The following is a 20309-nucleotide window of genomic DNA, read 5'->3' on the forward strand; positions in this document are numbered from 1 at the left end:
CCATATTCTGTACCTTGCTCCAAGCTTATCATATGCCACAGGCCAGTTCCAAACATTTGCCCCATTGATCATCCGCTCTTGCTGACCTTCCACAAGCCATAGATCCTCATTTAAGACCTGCATGCAGTGTCTGATCAGTTCTAACACGAAATTCCAGAAGCGACAGTGATGTCATTTTATGACTACGATTTACGCAACCATTGGGTCATGCAGACAGCAAAATCTTGTTGGAATGGTTAGATCGCAAGAATCACAACCCCTAACCCTAAACCCAAAGTAGAGGACCGAATAAAGAAGAGGGAGATGGCCGAGGAGAATACCAGAATGAGATTGAAGAGCATCGCTTGGTCCACCTCAACAAACTCGGCATCCCACGCCTTGAGCTCTTCTTCTTGGATCTTGTCGTCGACGTGCTTTTTGCAGTACTCGATTACCTTCGCCAGGATATTGTTGGCAACGTTGGGCAAGGGGATGCCGGAATCAGCACAACCATCCTCGATCATTTGTCTGATCGTTGAGATTCCTTCGCCACCGCCTCCTCCACCTCCAACACCTCGCCGTCGGAGCTCTTGACTGTTACCGTCTTCCCTTCCTCCTTCGCCATCTCCTCCTTCCTCCTTCGCCATCTCCTCCCGAACCCTCTCGAAGCACCGGCCATAAGCCAAGATCAATCAATCCTCCTCTCCTTGTCGCCCTTATTAGCTGAGGCCATCAAAAGGTTTAGTATCTTCCATGTTAGCTCATTAACTTATGGCCCCATTACGCCCATTAAAAAAGCAACATTATGGCCCTTTACCGCCCTTCTGCCCCCCTTGAATATATGTAAACTAGAGAGAATACTGGGATTTCTATTTTTTTGTGCTACTTTTGGTAGTCGTAATGAGAGAGGCGACATATGTTGTTATATATATAATATGTTATATAACATGTATTATATGTAATATGTTACGTTATACACATATATATATATACTATGCATATGTATATAGTTGGATACTATAGTATTATGTTATATACAGATATATATTATATATACACTTTTATACATACACACATGTACATATAATATATTTATTATATTATATATACACTTGTATGCATACACACGTGTACATATAATATATCTATTATATGTAATAGATATAACGTGTTATATCATAATTATATACGTTTACAAAAATAGGTACATACATATGATATATGTGTATATATTAACGTATGTGTATATATACATATTAGCTATAACGTGTACATATGTTTTTTAAATGATATATATAGTACGTTGTAGTGTTACATATATAATGCATAATATGTAATATATATATAACGCATTATATGAATTATATATAGTGTATATGTATAATGTTATACGTGGAGTGCACATATATATGTGTATAGAAGTTCTATATATTATATAAGTAGCATGCAATGTATTATATACATATAATATATACATAGTAACGTTGTACGCATACATAATACTGCACATATAATATGTTCATACATATATGTATATGTACATATATAATATATGTGTGCATATATCATATGTGTATAATATATGTATTATATGTACACTACAAGCATAATATATGCGCACACATGTTATATATATAATGTACATATGTATATATACACTATATATATAATATATAATATATGTGCACATATATTATGTATATAACATATAAAATATGTTATATATTGTAACTCTACATATACAAATGTTACATGTACACTTATAGTACATAGCAATTATATTACATATACTATATAAATATTATAGTATATAGTGTATGATATGTACACGTATTATACGTTATGACATCTAATTATATGTAATATTATATGTTATGTATAGACTATAACATAAAATACATGCATATGTACAACGCCCAAGAATATAATAGAACGTACTTATAAGTGTATATAATTGTACGCTATATGTTATAGCATATAACATATATGTTATAACGTATATGTTGTAACATATGCGTTAGAATAATATACTATATAACATATACATCATATAATATACTATTTAAGTTGGAAGCTGAGCTTTCACAATGTGGAGTGTGTGATTTAATCTCAATTGTGATCTGCAGGTTAAAAGTAATATACCAATCTTTGCAAGATCAAATCATGTGACTAACATGTGCACGTTAGGCACTAAGAATATTTCTTTGTTTAGATCCATAGTTTTGTTTTCTACTATTTTTGTATACTTGAAATGCATGACAATTGATGGTTTCTATTCAAACAATGTAGTATGCATCTCCTAAAAGTGTTTTGAGTTTGTTGTTTGGTACCATCAATCCCTTTTTTTTTGCAAAGTGATGGTATGTCATGTTTCTTATAGACTGTCTCGTACAAGAAAGAATAAATGTTCTGATTTTTGTCTTAAATAGATGAAATACCATATATTATTTGTTAATTTTTCTTTTGTTAGTTACTTGGTTTCAAACATCAGTCACAAATAACGTCTCGGAGTTTTAAACGGTATGGTTTTTTCTCGGGTATAATACCTCGAGCTTGAAAAAATTGGGGAAAAAATGAAAAAAATACTCCATAAATTTTTGAAAATTTTGAAAAACTAAAAATTGGGGGAAAGTAATATAAGTGAAAAACTAATAACACAAACATCAAACGATAAGTAGATTTGCAACAAATAAAAAATAGAAATGAAAAAAAATTGTTTGGCATTAAAAAAAGTGAAAAAAATGAAAAAAGTAAAAGTAGTGAAAAAACGTGTTTATTTCATTTTTAACGTTTTTTGTTTAAAGTTTTTTTTTTATTTTTAACTCAATGGCCACTTAATTTATCGCGTTTGTTTCAAAAAAAGAAAAATCGTTTTTCATTATAAGCATAATTTTTTCATTAATATTTTAGATGTTCACTTTCATACAGTGCTACGACACTTTGTGAAATTTATAAATTTTGTTTTGCAGTTTGTTGTTATTGTAGTTCATTGTGAAAAATTTGATAATGAGAAGGACCTTGAAGCCATCCAAAATGCAGTGCTCTGTTATGAGATGATGCATCCAGTAACTTTGAAGATCAATTCTTATTTTTCATATTCACTCACGCATGTTTGTGACATCAGCATGTGTTGCTAAGTGGGCACTACTTTCTGATGAATTTTCTACAAAATAAGAAAATGTAAATGGGTACAAAGATAGTAGGATAGAAAACCAATGTCAATTTTTGATGGTCACATCAAGGGTTCCTTCATATGCTACATTTCCCAAGCCCAAACACATAGAGAGCATTTGGATGACACCCTTATAAAAGCCAAGCTTTTTAATTGAGTATTGAAAACATGGTTTATTTGTTTGAGAATTGATATACACACCTAAAACATGGTCTTTTATGAATAGCTTGAGGGAGTTAGGGTTTTTTATTCTCTTTTACAAAGCCAGGTTTTGTAAAAAACCAAGTTTCCTTAAAGGCTTAAACCAAGTTTTGATGGCGTGCAAACAATCCAAAAACCTAGTTTTGGTCCAAAACCTAATTTTTGGGTGTCATCCAAACACCTTACTAGACTCTTTACTTTGCAAAAGGAGTTCCAATCTATCGTTTTATTTGGAAAGCATGCTCTAGTGGCCAATTTCCTTTATTATAATACAATGCTACTTAAGTGATGATTTCATAAGCTAGTTGATTTACACTTTGTAGTAGACATATTCCTTCTATGCAAGTGCAACATATTTCACCACTAATGAAGGCAACTACTTGAAATTACCTGGATGGTTTTGTTCATATAGTCTAATCTCTACTTCTACCAAAAAATGACTATGGCATTCTATTGACAATAGTGGACTTATTCCTTTTTGTGCTTAATCACATCAACACCACTTTTTTAGGTAGTAAATGATGATGATATGTATTTATGGAGAGAATTAGAATATGTTCCTGGCCAACATCTGTTTTGGTTGGGCCTAGTGGCAAAATTTTGTTTCAAATTTTTGGAGAAGGTCATCGAAAGGTATGAAAGTTTTATTTTGGTCATGTTTTATTATTTATTTATAACAGATGTTTGCTTTATCTCGTAATTTTTTTTGGTTGGAATTACCCATATTCATTTTATCCTTAAATATTACGAATAAGAATGTCATGGTTCATGAGTTCGAGTTTCCAAATAAATTGCGTGATGACTTGTGAAAGCATATTGTACACGCATTCATAATTTCTAAAATATTGCAATGTAAGTTAGCAGATTTATTTGAACTTGTGCAGATAGTGACGTGATTGTCATGTTTCAAACAGCTAGGATATTATAACAGATCACCTCCATAATCTGGAGAAAGAACTAACCTCAGTGGTAAAAACAGGAGTGGTTACCAGGGTTGCGAAACTTAGTCCTCCAATTGATAAAATCATTGAGGACCAAAAGTTGCATCTAACCCAGAAAACTGGGAAAGAGAAAATCCAGACCCCTGATATTTCAGTGGCTGAAGACAAGTTGCATCTGACTCAGGAAACTGGGAAAGATAAAAGACAGTCCTCTGGTTTTACAGTGGCTGAGCTAGTTTTGAAACCCCAAACTGCGATAATTCAAAACCCCGCAGGACTTTTAATGGAAAAGATTCTGAAAAGTCCTGAATTAGCGGATTTGTATGGACAAAATCTTTTTGAATTATACAAACTCCTTGTGGTAGATCCGTAAGAAAATTCCTTAACAAATTTTTCAGGGATTTATCCTATAATTATTTGTTTTCAAGGTATACCACCTGAATTTATTGCGAAATGGTTTAGTGTTGCTTCAATCAGTAATGTTTACTTATCTTCTTCTTTCGAAGATATAAAATTATTACCTCCTGAAATCATGAAGGCGGTAAAAAAATTTTCTATCAGTAATCTTCCTTCTTCAAGAGCTCCACCTAATAAATTGTAGATGCAGCATCACAAGGTATTAAATTAATTAAACCCAAGTCCTACAATTCAGAATAACTTGCGGAATTAGAATGAGAAATAGGAAGATTTATAGATGATAAAGCCTCTACCAGTCTTCCTAAAAGAGCTCTTCATTATGAAAATAGTGAAGGCTAGGAATTTATTAGGCCTGCATGCGGCCAAGAATTTATTAAGTTTGCATGCTATGAACCTAGACATCAGCCTCTTGAAGTAGATGAACAGTCACTTCAAGAAGAAATTAGATTTCAGGGAGAATAAAATCTACTTTTTAAATGTGAAGCTCTTAACAGGTTAGAACGATAACAAGTTGGAGTCATATTAAGCAATTTTTAAATGACTACTATTATTACACTTCCCTATCCGGAAATGCATATGATAGTAATATAGGTGACAAGCTCTTCAGGAAGTTCTACACATTTAATGTGTGTTTACCTTATTATAGTTTCTTTCAAATTTTTTACGTGTCTTAGTTCATAGTGCTTTTTTTCTGCTTCATGATAGACATCTATGTTCAATCATTTATCGAGTCAATTGAATTATTATATTGTTTTGTTTTATATAAATAAATAAAGAAACAGGAAAATTTTATATTACTACAATTACTTTTTTTATTATATATTTTTTTGTGGAAGCTTTTTTTCATTTTCATTTTTGTTTTCTTTTTCTTTATTTCTTGATTAAACAAGTTCTCGTTTTGGAAGAGCTGCTTGTCTTCTATTTACTATGGTTATCATGTTAAAGACATGGTAATGATAATTGATGCATTGTGGTAGACAATCCTTTTATATTTTTATGTGTTTTTTCAATAGTTGTTTTGCATTAAGTTTTTAATATGTTGTGTATTGTTCTTTATTGATATGCTTAGTATTGTAGTCATTTTTTTCAGTTTTGTTGTTATTTTTATAAATATTATATAATTCAAAAATTTGTCCGTAAAGCTTACGCTTCAATTAACGCCTCACCTTATCACATTTTATGACATTGCTAGAGAAGACCGTGGGTTGTCTACCCATTGGAATGCAATGGGTGAACCTTCCTTCAACACAACGTCGCTGTTGTTAGAGTTTACAAAGTAAGTATACGTACATGTTTTGATATCTACCATCATATATCTTAAACTCCTAGTAGTTTGATATATGATTTGTATATATCAAAACATGTATGTATACATAGGACTTCTTGTATTTATTTTTATTTATTTTTCTTTTATTTTTCGTGCCTTTTTATGAACTTTTTTCCTTTTTTATTTAACAAAGGAAATAGCTGTTGGGAGTTCCCAACGGCTAGATTTCTAGCCGTTGGGAGCTCCAACAGCCACTTCCTCTTTCTCCTCTCTTTTTTATTTCTTGTATAAATAGGGCACTTGGGACCCTTGTTTATGTGTGGCTTTTTAGCCTCTTTTTGTATACTTTTTCAAGATTAATACATTCTTCTTCTCCTCAAGTTTGAGGTTATTTGTGTGTGTTACTTATTGAAGTTATTGGAAGCTTCAAGAGTGTTTCTCTTGAAGCATTTTGTCTTGACAAGTTTGGGCCTGATTTACATGGTATCAGAGCTAGCTGCGATTTAACTCAATTAGGTGCTGTTAAAGTGATCTACGTGATGGGATTGAGCACATCTTATCAAAGCTTCCGTGGCTGTTAAACTTGTGACCGTTTTCTAAGTAATATCTTCCCTCATGGCAGCAAGCTCTTCATATTTTTGGAGCTACCTTCTTGCTGTTTTGTGGTGGCTGATTTCGTGGATTTTTCACCAACGTTGAGAACTATTTTGACACTACCATTGTGGCTACATCAACTTCATCTTACAAGGTACACATTATGGATGACAGAACTTCTTCCACTCCTCTCCCTAAAGTTACTTCATCAAATTATGTTTATTGGGCAAAGACTATAGAACATTTCATTAGAAGTAAAAGTTTATGGGGACTTGTTGATGATTCTAAAAGTGAACCACAATTAGTCCTAACGAAAACCATAGATGGAAAAGCCCAAGAACTAGATGGAGTCGAAAAAAATAAGGTTATGAATGAATATGAAAGAAAATGGGAAGAGTGGAAGATAGGACATCACAAGATTATCACATGGATTATTTCTTGTGTCGATACTACTACTATGGGCCAAATAGCAAAGCATAATTTTGCTCATGAAGCTTGGGAATTCCTCAAGAAAACACACACTATGAAAGATGTGGCCTACATGTGCAATCTTCAAATGAAGATTGCAAGTCTCCAACAAGGAGATAAGTCTCTTAAGGAGTATGTTGGAGAAATGGAACAATTATGGGATGAACTTGCCCTATTTGAACCCGAATGGTATGATCCAAGAGACATTGGAGTAAGGGAAAAACAAATCCAAAGGGAAAAATTTTATAAATTCATTCTTGGTCTTAGACCGAAATATGATAGAGTCAAAACTTCCTTGCTCCATAGACATAAAGTGTCATTTATGAATGAAGTTATAGCGGTGCTTCAAATGGAAGAAAATAGACTCAACTTTTCTAAAGAAAAGAGTGAAAGTGTTGTTGCTACCTCAAGACCTGGCGCTCATATGAGAACTTATAGGCCTCCTCACTTTAATCAAAATTAGGAGGATAAAGGCAACAAGAAGATCATATATTTTCATTGTCAAGAAGAAGGGCATACTAAACCTAGATGTCCTGAATTGAAGAAATTTGATAGAAAGACAAGTATGGCTGGAACAATGTATGAAGAAAACAATTGATTTGACCTAGACAAGCTTGTAAGTGCTCTTCAACCAAAGCTTATTGATGCTCTTTAACCACTTGTTAAAGGAGGAGGGGCTTCTCCAACTTCCGGTGCAATGGTAGCATCTGCATCATCAAGTAAGTACTCTTGAATACTTGATTCCGGAGCTTCATTTCATATGACTCTTTGTAGTTCAAGTTCATTACCTACCGAATGCACTAAAGAAGAATCGTGCCCTTTTGTTAAAACCGCCGATGGAACTCCTGTTGAAATCAAATGTGTTGGAAATATTGATCAAAATTTTAATTCTAAAGTTTTCAAAATACCAAAAGTTAGATTTATTCCCAAACTTAACTTAAATCTCTTGTCGGTTTCTCAAATAACCAATCATGGATGTGATATCGTCTTCTCACAAAATAAATTTTTGATACAGGACTATCTTTCCAAGAGGACGATTGGGGAAGGTTCTACGAAAAATGATCTCTACTATGTGGATTATTTGGATCTTTCCAACCCTACTTGCATTGTAGTCAAGAAAAGTGACATTCAAATTTGGCATCAAAGACTTGGGCATTCAAGTGTAGGAAAAATGTCTTGTATCCCTTTTTTGGAGGATAAATGCAATGAAATGATCTCTTGTGATGATTGTATTAAAGCCAAAATTAAGGCTTTACCATTTGAAAATAAAATTTTCGTTGCAAAAGCATCATTTGAATTAGTGCATTCGGATGTATGGGGACCCTACTTGCATATCTTCAGCTTCTTTGGGAAGAGGAAGTGCCAAAAAGAGACCAAATCTTCTATATCACCGATCCCTTCGCTTAGGAATAAAGTACATATGATAAAAATGAAATGTGAGATGAGAAGCAGATCCCCTCCAGTCCATTTGAAGTGCAGCAGGTACTACTGTTTCATGAAGCCCTGCTCTGGAAAAGTCATCTACATGTAGCATCATGGTCATTCAAAAGAACCAACTAAAGTAACAAGAGAAAGAGCTTAATGGACATAAAAAGAACCTGTACCCCTAGAATTCACAAGCTTATCATGTGGATTTTCTGAAAATATTTCAATCTCATCCTTTTGCATTGGCAAAAGATGGTCCATGAGGGAACCTAACTCATACAGCTTCTTGCGTGCTAGAAGAGAAGCGGTTCTTTTTGCATCATCTTTTGAAGGACATGATGGCCCCTCAACACAATGAATGGGGGCATTGGAAGGGAGAACCCCATGACAAGTGACACCATCCAAATCATCAAAATAAATGAACTCTGGGGCAGGATTAAAGTATCTGCGCATACCAGGAAAAAGAGAGCCTGAGAAGCTAAATAAGGATCATTCAGATAGATAAGCTTGCACATACCTAGATAAGAAAACATGGAGGAATTTAAAAAAGAAAAAAGCAAACCCATACTCATCATGTGGGAGTCTTGAACAATAGTGATGCAATAAAGACACACTGCATGCAGTACTAATGGAAGCACCAGTCTTTTCGACTTTATAAATTGAATCTTCTGTGGCATCAAAAGTCTCATCAGATGTCCTGCTCAAAATTTCATTGTTCATATGTTTTTCACCAGAAATGAAATCATTGACCAGATTTAGCTCATGGATATTGTTCCTAGATCAGATGACAAAATTTATAATGTAAGCCAAAAGAAAAAGAGACTTAATACAACAGAAAAGAGAAAATTAAGGGTATGTTTTAATAGCAGTAAGAAAGGTCTCAAACAGCATATCCCATGACCTTTTGTTATCGCTTTTCTTTGCACCCTTAAGAGTGTGACAGAAATTCTGGAAGAGGGTGCAGTGTCAGATGAGCCATAAAAGAAAAATCAGAGGAGATGGTGAAGGGTGTTTCCATGTCAAATGTGGAGGGGATGGTCAAGACAGAAGGTTTGTCTCAGACCATTTATTCCAACATTCAGACATGCCCTGAGTTCCATGTAAGAACACTTGGATCCCGCAGGAAGAAAACAAATGGAGCTTTACCTCTCTACTACGCAAGCACGACCTCTGGATTGTATATAACTGGCCACTGTTGATGGAAAGTCAAAGCAGATGAGACAGCATGATTGAATATCAAGGCCTGTAAGACAGCAAAGAAACATAAATACAAAAAGCTGTGTTAAGAAGATAATGAAAGTCTTGATGTACTTTTTTTCCTCGAAGATGCACTCACAACCAGAATCAGTGTAACATAGTATGACCACATTTTGTTGAAGTTATTAAAACCTAAGATGTCAAAATTCGTGAGTCAGACACAGTCAGTCAAGGGGCTAAAAAACACTAGTCATGACTAATCGGGATTAGTTGGTTTACTAAAATAAAACCAATAAGGTGTAGAAACACAATATTTGGTGTGCCAAAAGTAATATAAGGCAAAATATTATAATTCATAAAAAACGTACCTTTCTGTGTGTGTGTGTGAGTGAGTATTGGGAAATTTGAACTGATGATAACAAAACCAAATAGATACACAGGCTTGTGCACAAATCAACAAAGAAAAACTATAAATGCACACAGTGACACAATATCTGCTTCCCAAGACAACTGATAGTTGTAGATCACAGACTGATCAAAAGGCATTATATAAGAAAATTTTGACAGTTGATTAGTAATAGTAATCATAATAATAATAAGCAGAAGGAGGAGGAGAAAGAGAGGGAGAAAGAGAGAGAGAGAGAGAGAGAGAGAGGAAGGAAGAAAGAAGAACAATGAGCAAGTCAACCAACAAGTCTTCAATCTATGCACTGGCAATTTGGAGGCCAGGGACTAGTTGGTGGACTAGCAACCAAAGCTTGCTAGTTTAACAGTATAGAATCATAGATTAAAACAAAAAAATCAATCAAAAACTAAAGAGAGAAGAACAATGAATAAGTTTGTCCATCATTCCACTTTCCTTATCTTTTGAAACATAAGCCCGTAGAAAGAAAAATATGTAGTTGCTAAATCCTCATCCTACACTTATCATCTCTTTGTCCAACAAAAATGAGGTGTGTAATCATACATCATAGGATGCCCTAAAGTTTGCACATGCATGATCGGTCTAAAAATGTGTTACATAGAAATATGACTGATGCAATTGTATTGAAACAGCAGTAGCAGATGGAAACTAGATTCAACACGTATCTAGAATGAAAAGTTGGATCTCAATAATCAAGAAACACAGGAGCTACTTCAAGCTCTAAAAACAAAGCTCCCAAAGTAACAGAGACGAAAAACCATTAAAAGAAAATCAAACTACAAAAGCTTAGAAAGTTAGAATACAAAGGCTCAGCCTCAATATATGGGAAAGGTGCTAGCTGTGGAGCTAAGTCACATGGGTGTTTTGAAATGGCCCCTGCACCATGTCAAAGGAAGGGGTGTGCATATGCAACCACAAGTGTAACCCCGACTGGGCACTAGATGCAGTCAACACGTGTTCGCTGCAGTCTGTTGCACCCAGACCACCATTGTCCCTTTTTAGGTGTGGTTTGTCATGCCTTTTTTCCCCTCTTCTCTCTCTCTCTCTCTCTCTATATATATATATATATATATATATATATATATATATACCCCATCGACACACTCAGACCCTGCACACATGTGACATAGTTGTTGAGCTAGTCCCAACCACAGGACTTCAAGCTGTGCGGCTAGCCAATTAATAGCTCCAGACACCATTTAATGGCTGACATGGAAAACAGAAAAAGCAAAAAATAAAGAAACAGTACATAAAAAGGAATCAACAAAGAAAAACAATGGTATACCTATAGATACAAATTAGCTAACACGCATATATACGATAAAATGTACATATGTGTACACAGAACCTTCATATAACATCATAATAATTATTGAATACATGCAGTGAATTACTCCTTATTAAACAGTGAATGACAGACATATAAGCACTTAAGAGGCTTGAAAGTTGAAAGTTTAAGAACTAAATAAATTTCAATAACACATAATAATACAAGGAAGTGATTGATCTCAGGTCAGAATGCAAAATATCACAAATCAGTCTTGCAAGTACGAAGAAAAAAAGACAATCCTTTTTGGAATTTGCTTAAATGCACACAATTACATGTTGAACAATAAGATACACAATGCAACCATAATTAGACATTGACCATCATCCCAGAACATCAATAAGTGGCTAGACAATCTGGATGAATTTTAATGAGACGATATGAATCCTTGTTGTTTAGCATCCGAACCTTTTGAAAATGTGTCACATCGGTACATTTATACCTTTTCCAACTAAGTTACACAGCTGCATTCAAATAAAAAGGTTACAGGTTCTTGTTTTTGCCACACTTCTTTAAGACATCCTCGCAGACAAAGCATAATCAGATAACTGATGATAGACTGCATTTCACAAAAACAAGTAACAGAAAGGAAAAGAAAATTTTTTCATTGTTTTCGCAAGGTAATTATTATATGCATATTTGCAAAATTCCTACATCCAACACAAAAAACCAGTACTATGATCAACTAACTAATTTTCACTTATGAAGACAATGCCTAAGAAAGAGTAAGCATCACATTTCAAGAGATCAACATTTATTAACACAAGTAGACATGCTCAGAGAAAAGAACAACCATGGTGGAAACATAAATCAAATTTACATACCTATAACTTGAAAGGATTGCAATGAGAACCAGTAGTTTGTTTGAGAAGAATGGTTCCGGTTCTTCTAATACCTCTGGCAGAAAGGCCTCAGGTTGATCACCAGCTGTCATATGACCAGGAGAAAGAAGAGGAAGGATTAGAATCCCATGCAAAATACAGGAGTTAGACATGCAGATATTCAAATTTGTTCAGCGATTTTTACCCACAATGCACACATAGGTTACTAATAATATAATCTTAAAGTATTAAACGTATAGATAGATGTATTGCTGAAATGGAGACTAGGAAGCCAAAAGTGAGATCCCAAGTTCAGTGTAAGCATTCTTTGTTACTGGAATTGACTTCAGTGACTCAAACATCTCAAAATAAGCAGGCTATAGGTATCATACTGTTTATTCCTTTGCCAGAAATGCTCTTGATTTTTTAACTTCATACAGACCAGAGTTGAGAAAGGTCAGCTTTCCTACTGTTCTCAGGAAGAAAAAAAATGAGATCCTTTTCGTTGTATCAAACATGAGATGCAAAATAGAAAGCAGCATTTAGATTTTAGAGATAAAAAGTAGACCCTATCAGCATTATTTATTTTATACAGTTCTTTAATGTCAATCAGAAGTGCCAGTGTTAAGCAGATGCCATTGACTTTGATCTAACTGGATCCAGTCTAAATTCATAGCCACATGCCATCCAGATCCACACATCCTTATGTACTGCATTTCGACATATTTTCTGTTAGTTGAACATATTTTAATGAGAATTATGGCATTGACTTATTTCTGACAGAAGTGACTGATGCGTCCTGCCCTTGTAGCTGCTCAAATCTCACCAAGATGCAGTCGCTTCCCAAGATCTATTGGGAACTAACAAGCCGAAGGAGGTTAAAAGAATAGGGAATACAAAATTCGATCCCAAGTCGGACACAACCCCGACTGAATATATCCCTTAGGACCGAAATACAAGTGGAATGTCCCTCCCAAATTTTCAACCTACTACAATCAAGAGTGGGGATGTGAGGCTTTACAAGCGTTCTCGATACAATTTTGAACTCTCCCTCACTCAACAATCATTCATCCATGCCAAACCATTCATGCAATCCGTAGAATGAGCAATCCACACCCTTCGCCCTAGGTAAGTCCAACAGCTTGGGAATGTGTCCTCGGCTAAACGAGCTTTAGAGGATTCCCTACAACTGCAAACACGAAGGTTGGCTGGAAATAGAATGCACCCTCCCACGCAACTATAGGGGGGTTCAGATGTACCTTGTTGGAGCTAGTCCAACACTCACCGAGGAAGAAGGCCAATACAATCCTTGGTATTGAGCACTTCTCCACAGGCTCAGATCTTGCGCACAGCAAGATGTTGATCTCCAGTTGAGTCCTCCTCTCCGGATCACCTCAGCTCGCAAGGAAATACAGCAGATCATAGTTGCATCAAATCAGAAGTATAGGAAGCTAGTAAGTTCTGCACTTCACCAGATTACAGTAGAAACCCCTATTTTGAGTGAACTAGGAGGTAGTAGATGCTGGATAGACGCCAGCGCTCGTCCCTTCAATGGTCAGCTCCACAGCAGCTCATGTCTTCCTGCTGATCAGTCTCTCCTCGCTTGTTCAGTTCTGTGACAGCAGCTTATAGAAGCACAACAATCACAGTAGGCAATGGTACAATGATAACGAGAGAACTCATACGGTTTAGGAGCATCACCAAGGATCGATTGAACCCCTGCTAAGTGATGAATTAGGGGAAAACAGGTGCCCCGTTCAGTGCCGGCACAGTGCTCTTCAAAAATGCAGGTCCAGCTCAAGAACAGGTTGCAGCAGCGACTTACATCAATGGATTTGATGTTGCAAATGAACCAGCCAATAAAGCAGATGTATATCTTGCAATTAATCACGATTCAAGGTCATGGAGAATGCACGGTTTCACCCAAATCTCTGGTTTCACCCAAATCTAAGATAGAAATTAGGGAAACTGGCGATAATCGCTCTCGCAGGTGTGAAGCCAGCTTCCAGAATAGTGCTATTTCAAAAAATCATATCTCCTCATCCAGATCTCCTAAAATCATGAAAATTGGTCTAGAGGAAGCTGAAATATGGAGGGATAGACGCTCCAAAACCCAGCTCCAAAGTCACTTCCAACAGCTAACTCGTTGAACTGAAAGTTGTGCTTATTTTTGCCTAAAACAGCTTGTCTCAGATGCTCAAGCTGAGATCAGAAGTCGATCTCCTTCAAAAATTCATATCTTCGCATCCAAAGCTTCTAAAATAGTGAAAATTGGTATGAATGAAGCTAAGTACTCGAGGATTAGGCCCAAAGATGTGTCTGATTCTACCTGAAATAGTCTGTCGTAGGGCTCAGGCAACGTCTGGAGTCAGTCACCTTCAAAAATTTGCCAGAATTCAACCGTAGCTCGGATTGAGCTGAAATTTGGACCAGTGATAGCTAAGATTTTGATAAAAGAATGCCCAAAAATTTATCTTCAAAGCAGCATCCAAAAGGTGAGTCATTGAGGATTGAAATCAGCCTAGTTTCTAATGTCGCTCAGAACTGCGCCGCCTAATTCCGTGAGCCGCTGCCATGATTCCGATCAGTTCCGGTGAGCTATCCAAAACAGCTCGGATTCTCCTCAAACTTCATCAGAATGTTCTCCTCAAATTCAGATCTTGCTCGGATCGTCGGCAATTCACAGATTAACAAAAATTTTTGTCACTGCGCCTGTATAGAATTCATCCTCTGTTCTTCGTCTTCAATCATCCAATTCCTCAACAGATTTCACTCTGTTGCTCATCGCAAGTAATCCACAACAATTAGATACAGAATGCGGCAGAAGAACTGATCTCAACAAGAATTAAAGCCGATCTAAGTCGTTCGTTAGGCGATCCGCCTGAAATCGTGCTCGCCCGATCTTGTCAGCACTTCATTTCTTCTTCAGATCCTTCGATCTCAGTCAGATCAGACCGATCTATTCCTCTCATTAGATGAGTTAAACTCAAATCGATCAGAATGTCAGCATCCTCTCCACTTTTGATCGGGTAACAGGAAGATCTCGTGGTAGAATCTCCACAGAGTTAGGATTCTTACCGGCTGAAGATGTTCCTTCGGCTGTCGTGTAGCAGATCTGAGAGGTTGGTGATCGGCGTCCACGCTCCTCCATCGAGCTCACAGTCCTCCGCCCTGGCCTCTAGATGTCCTGGTGATGGAAGACATCTACACCTTGGTCGATCCGTCACCTGCATTTCCGGTAGAGTTCCTAGTTCCTCTCCTCTGGTTCTGCAGTCGTTCTTCTTTTCCAGTGAGGTTCCCTCCGCTGGCGAAGCTTTTGGCGCCACACCTAAGCAGCTCAAACACTCCACGCGGGAGAGAAAAGGGTTCTTTTCATTAATTCAATTTCAAAAGATATAATCTTTGGCGCAGTCTCCAGTTTATATACTACTGGGTTGTCTCGAGTGCCACCTGCTATCTCGGACTGAGATAAGTACAAAACCTGTAATGACTCAACAAAATAGAAAACACTTACAATTACTCGGTCTGGGCTTGAACCCAGCCGCGACGTGCTCAGGTTAGCCTGAGCTCTTGCTAGCTAAACCTGATCCTGACGCACACTGTGTTGAGCCGAGTCCGACTCAGCTCCTTTCAGCTGACGCAGTCTTCTTCAGTCCGAACTGTCCATCTCTGATCTTCGTCCCTAATCTGCTGGCTGCTGGCCCATTGTGTGCTTATCCCTCGGCGTCGTCGGCTATACGTACGCATAATACCCCTACTTTGTGATAGCCCCTATGCTTCTGTCCGTGTTCCCATTGGGTGTGCATCAACTCCACCATCCTCGAATTGAGCTTGTCCCCAAGCTCATACATGAGAAAAACGTTGTACTAATTCCTCTAATACTTCCCATGGAGTTCCTCTGTCCTGCCCCTCCCATTCCACCAGCACCTCTGATCTTTGTTGGCCTCCATGCTCCACCTGTCTATCGCGTAATATTCGTTGCGGAACTGGTTGCTGCCCTGTCATGTCCTTAATCTGATTTGGTAAGTCTCGATAAAGCGGTTTCAGTCTTGACACATGGAAGACTGGGTGTACCATTGCCTCAGCCGGTAAGGCTAGCATATAAGCAGCTTTCCCAATCCGTTGGATTACCTTGAAGGGTCCATAGTATTTTAGTAACAATTTTAAATAGGGCTGACCCATGAGTGAACGTTGCCTCATAGCCAATCTTTTCAGCCAAACATAGTCGTCGACTGAAAATTCTCTATCTTTCCGACCCTTATTGTAGACTTGACTCATTCGGTCTTGAGCTTTAGCCATGTTCTTCCGAAGAGAGTCCACAATTTCATTTCGGTTGCGTAATTCACAGTCAATCATATCATCACTCGTCGTGCCTTCCTCATAGTGTGGTATGGAAGGAGGTGGATACCCATAGAGAACCTCATATAGACTGATCCCAATAGTAGAGTGAGTGCTGGAATTGTAGGACCATTCAGCCCAAGCAAGAGGTCTAACCCAAGTCGTTGGTCTTTCTCCCATGAAGCATCGCAAGTATGTTTCCAATGTCCTATTAACAACTTCACTTTGCCCATCCGTTTGAGGATGATGGGTAGTGTTGTAGTGAATCTTCGTTCCAGCCAGCCTCATCAACTCCTTCCAAAAATTACTCAAAAAAATAGAGTCACGATCGCATACTATGGTATGAGGTATACCATGCAATTTTCCCACATAATCTTGATGAACCTTGGCCACTATCGGTCCATTGTAATGACGGGGAAGAGAGGCGAAATGGCTATATTTTGTTAGCCTATCAACCACAACCATAACCACTTCTTTGCCTTCAGCCCTAGGTAGAGTCTCTATAAAGTCCATGGATATATCAACCCATGGCTGTTGCGGAATAGGCAATGGACATAAGTGCCCGGGCGGTTTTACATTTTCACTCTTCTCCCGTTGACAAATTTGGCATCACAGAATATAGGCTCGTATCTCAGTCTTCATGCCTTCCCACCAGAATTGGCTTTTGTCTCGTGCTAGAGTATTGGCCACTCCTTCATGCCCAACTGTCACGGTGTCATGAAAGTGTTGTATTAGCTCTCGGGTAAGCTCAGACTGTTTCGGTATGACTGCCTTACCCTTTCGACATAGTATGCTGCCCTTAACCGAATAATGTGGGATAGAATCTGCCTTTTGTTTCAATGTTGCTTTCAGCAATCTAAGATTCTCAACCAAGTCTTGCTCAAGTGCAATCCTTTCCCATAGGTTTGTGCTAATCACGGATAATGTCATCAAGTTTTCTCCCACCCGTGATAGTGAATCGGTTGCGGTATTGTCCAGCCCCTTCTTGTATTCTACTACAAAGTCACACACCATGAGTTTGACAAGGCAACGTTGCTGGATCAGAGTGCTCACTCTTTGGTTCATAAGGTATTTGAGACTGTTATGGTACGTCCGGACCACATGCGGTGAAGGTAACGACTTTAGGCATGGCCAGCTCCCAGTGTGAAGGGCAGTGTGTACAAGCTATGTCACACAGACTCTTCAAAAAAGGGGCCACACCCATGTTGACACGATGCTGGTGCTGGTGCAGCTCTAACACGCACCCCAACCACATCTTTTTTTGCATTGCACCCCAACCACATCTTTTTTTATGCAAATTCAAAATAGTTTTCACTTTTTTTTCTTCTCCCTGTCCCTTTCTTTCTTTGTGTATAGTAATAAAAGTAAAAAGAAAGTATGGATTAAACTAAGAAAAAAGCTACAATTATATATATTATGAATACATACATTTATACACATATACACCCTCGCCGCACCCTCGCACCCAAATTTTTTGGGATACGTCGCACCAGCACTCGCACTTGCACCGGCACCCCGCACTCATGTGACATAGTGTGCAGGCAAGTCCTCATTCATAATTGGGCGCAAGATAAATGGACATCATAAAACTAATGTCGGGCCTTGCACATTTACTATATGTTAACACTCGCTCAATTAGTCAAGAACTGGTTCCTCCCTTATGTTTCTAAACAAATTTCTTCTCAAGGATTCGTTATAATTTGATTTACATAACTAAACGAAAAAGGCTTTTGATTAAATAACAAAACCATCAGGCTTCAGTCTTATGCAGAGTACATCGCTAGCCTAAACCAAAGGTTGACACACAATGGCAAGATAATATTGTTGAAACGTGTTAGATGGTTCTCGGGACTGGGTCAGGATCCATACCCGATCCATCGTGTAGCCCTTGTTGGGCCTTACTTAAGGATTGTAACCCTAATCTTGAGAGAGTTAATGAAATCTTGAGAGAGAGAGTCTGGTTGCTAGTGGGCACCAGTTCCTCCCTGTGGTTTTTTCTCTCTTGTTGTGGGTTTTTCCACGGTACATCATGTTCATCGTATTATTTTTTCCTATATTTCGTGTTTCTACATGGTATCAGAGCCGACGAGTTTGGAAAATTTTTTGGGGTTGTGAAGTTCCAACCCTAATCTCTCTATCACTCACTACTGTTGCCGCCGCCGCCGGGCTGGTATGTAGTCGAGGCAGTGTCTTCCTCGTCGACTGACAACGCTGATCAAACTGAAATCGGGGCTTATAGAATTGAAAATGTTCCCGTTCAGGTCACTACTATTTGCCTTACCAAGGAGAACTACCTCTCGTGGTCGGCCGCTATGACTATAGGGATTGCTGTCCGCGGTCGGATTGCCTATATCAATGGAAGGAAACCTGAACCGGTGGAGACAAGTGGTGTGTGGGACACTTGGTTTCTTGAGGATAATCAAGTAAAAACTTGGATTGTCAACTCTGTTTCCGTTGATATCCAACCCCTTATTCTTTGAAAGAAGACTGCTAGAGACATGTGGGTGATTTTAGAGAATATGTATGGCCAGAAGAAAAAGGCTATCCGGACTTACCAACAAATGAAGACTGTCTATGAGCTTCGGTAAGGGAACTTATATGTAGCAGATTACTATGGGGCTTTGAAAGTCAAGTGGGAGGATCTTGACTATTATTTTGATGTTACTTGGCACCGTCCCCAAGATCAGGCACTTTATGTAGCTAAAGAGTGGGAAAATAAGGTGTTCCTCTTTTTAGCTGGTTTGAATGATGAGTTTGAAGGTGTTAGAAGCCAGATTTTGAATTCATGAGAAGTGTCGAGTATTGAAGATGTGTATTCTCGTGTTGAAGCTGAAGAACAAAGAAGGCTGGTTACTACTGGGGGAAAGAGGGATCTCATGTCATATAATGAGAGATCTGCTCTTGTTAGTCATGGTCCTGGAGGCACTACTAGATCTCTTCGTAGATGTACTCTCTGCAAGAAGACTGGTCATACTGTGGATTTCTGTTGGGATCTTCATCCAGAAAAAAAGGGTAACAAAGGGAGGTCTTCTAATGGGAAGTCGACTATGTTTGAGGAAACAAAATCTAGTGGAGGAAAGGTCTCCATTTCTGCTGAACGGCTTCATGAATTGAGGGCTTATCTGGGTCGGATCGATGTCAATCAGGTTGAGGCATCAAATGAGACAAAAGCTAATCAAGCTCTTGCCATTGTAGGGGATAAAGGTAACTCTTGTGTGGGAGAATGGATTGTGGACAGTGGTGCTACTCACCACAGGACGGGTAACCCTAAATTGTTTCATGAGTATAAGCTGTCTTTTGGAAGGGAACGAGTATCTCTCGTAGATGTTCCTCTACCTTTGTGGCAGGAGAAGAGAGTCTGTCCTTGTTGGACAAGTTTCATGTGCGAGGAGCATTACATGTCCCTCAACTTCCCTTAAATCTCTTGTCAGTTAGTAAACTTACTAAAGAGCTGAATTTTGAACTCATTTTTTCTGCAAATCGTTGTGTTTTGCAGGACTTGGCGACAGGGAAGATGACTGGGATTGGTTTGGTGTCCGATAGCTTATATCGTCTTTCTATACACGTGGCCATAGCTCTTATGACAGCGATCAGCAAGACAGAAAAGCGAAGAAAAGATTGTCTTTAGTCATTCTTGTATTGGCATGAACGCCTTGGGGCATTTTGAAATAGTTGTTTCCCGAATTGTGTTTCACTCTAAACTTGTCTTTGATTTCTTGTGATGTATGTCAGTTTGCC

At 37.8% G+C, this 20309-nt stretch overlaps 1 protein-coding gene across 1 annotated transcript in view; it reads left to right on the forward strand.

Annotated features, from left to right (window-relative positions):
* The window catches only part of LOC116252246 (peroxidase P7-like), a 44625-nt gene that overhangs the window by 12071 nt on the left and 12245 nt on the right, over positions 1 to 20309 (forward strand). Inside the window, exon 3 of the mRNA XM_050077284.1 lies at positions 3864 to 3985. Within this exon, the coding sequence (XP_049933241.1) occupies positions 3890 to 3985 (96 nt within the window). The 5' untranslated portion in view covers positions 3864 to 3889. The remainder of the gene's footprint in view (positions 1 to 3863; positions 3986 to 20309) is intronic.

This window comes from Nymphaea colorata, chromosome 4 (assembly GCF_008831285.2).
Source record: "Nymphaea colorata isolate Beijing-Zhang1983 chromosome 4, ASM883128v2, whole genome shotgun sequence".
NCBI lineage: Eukaryota > Viridiplantae > Streptophyta > Magnoliopsida > Nymphaeales > Nymphaeaceae > Nymphaea > Nymphaea colorata.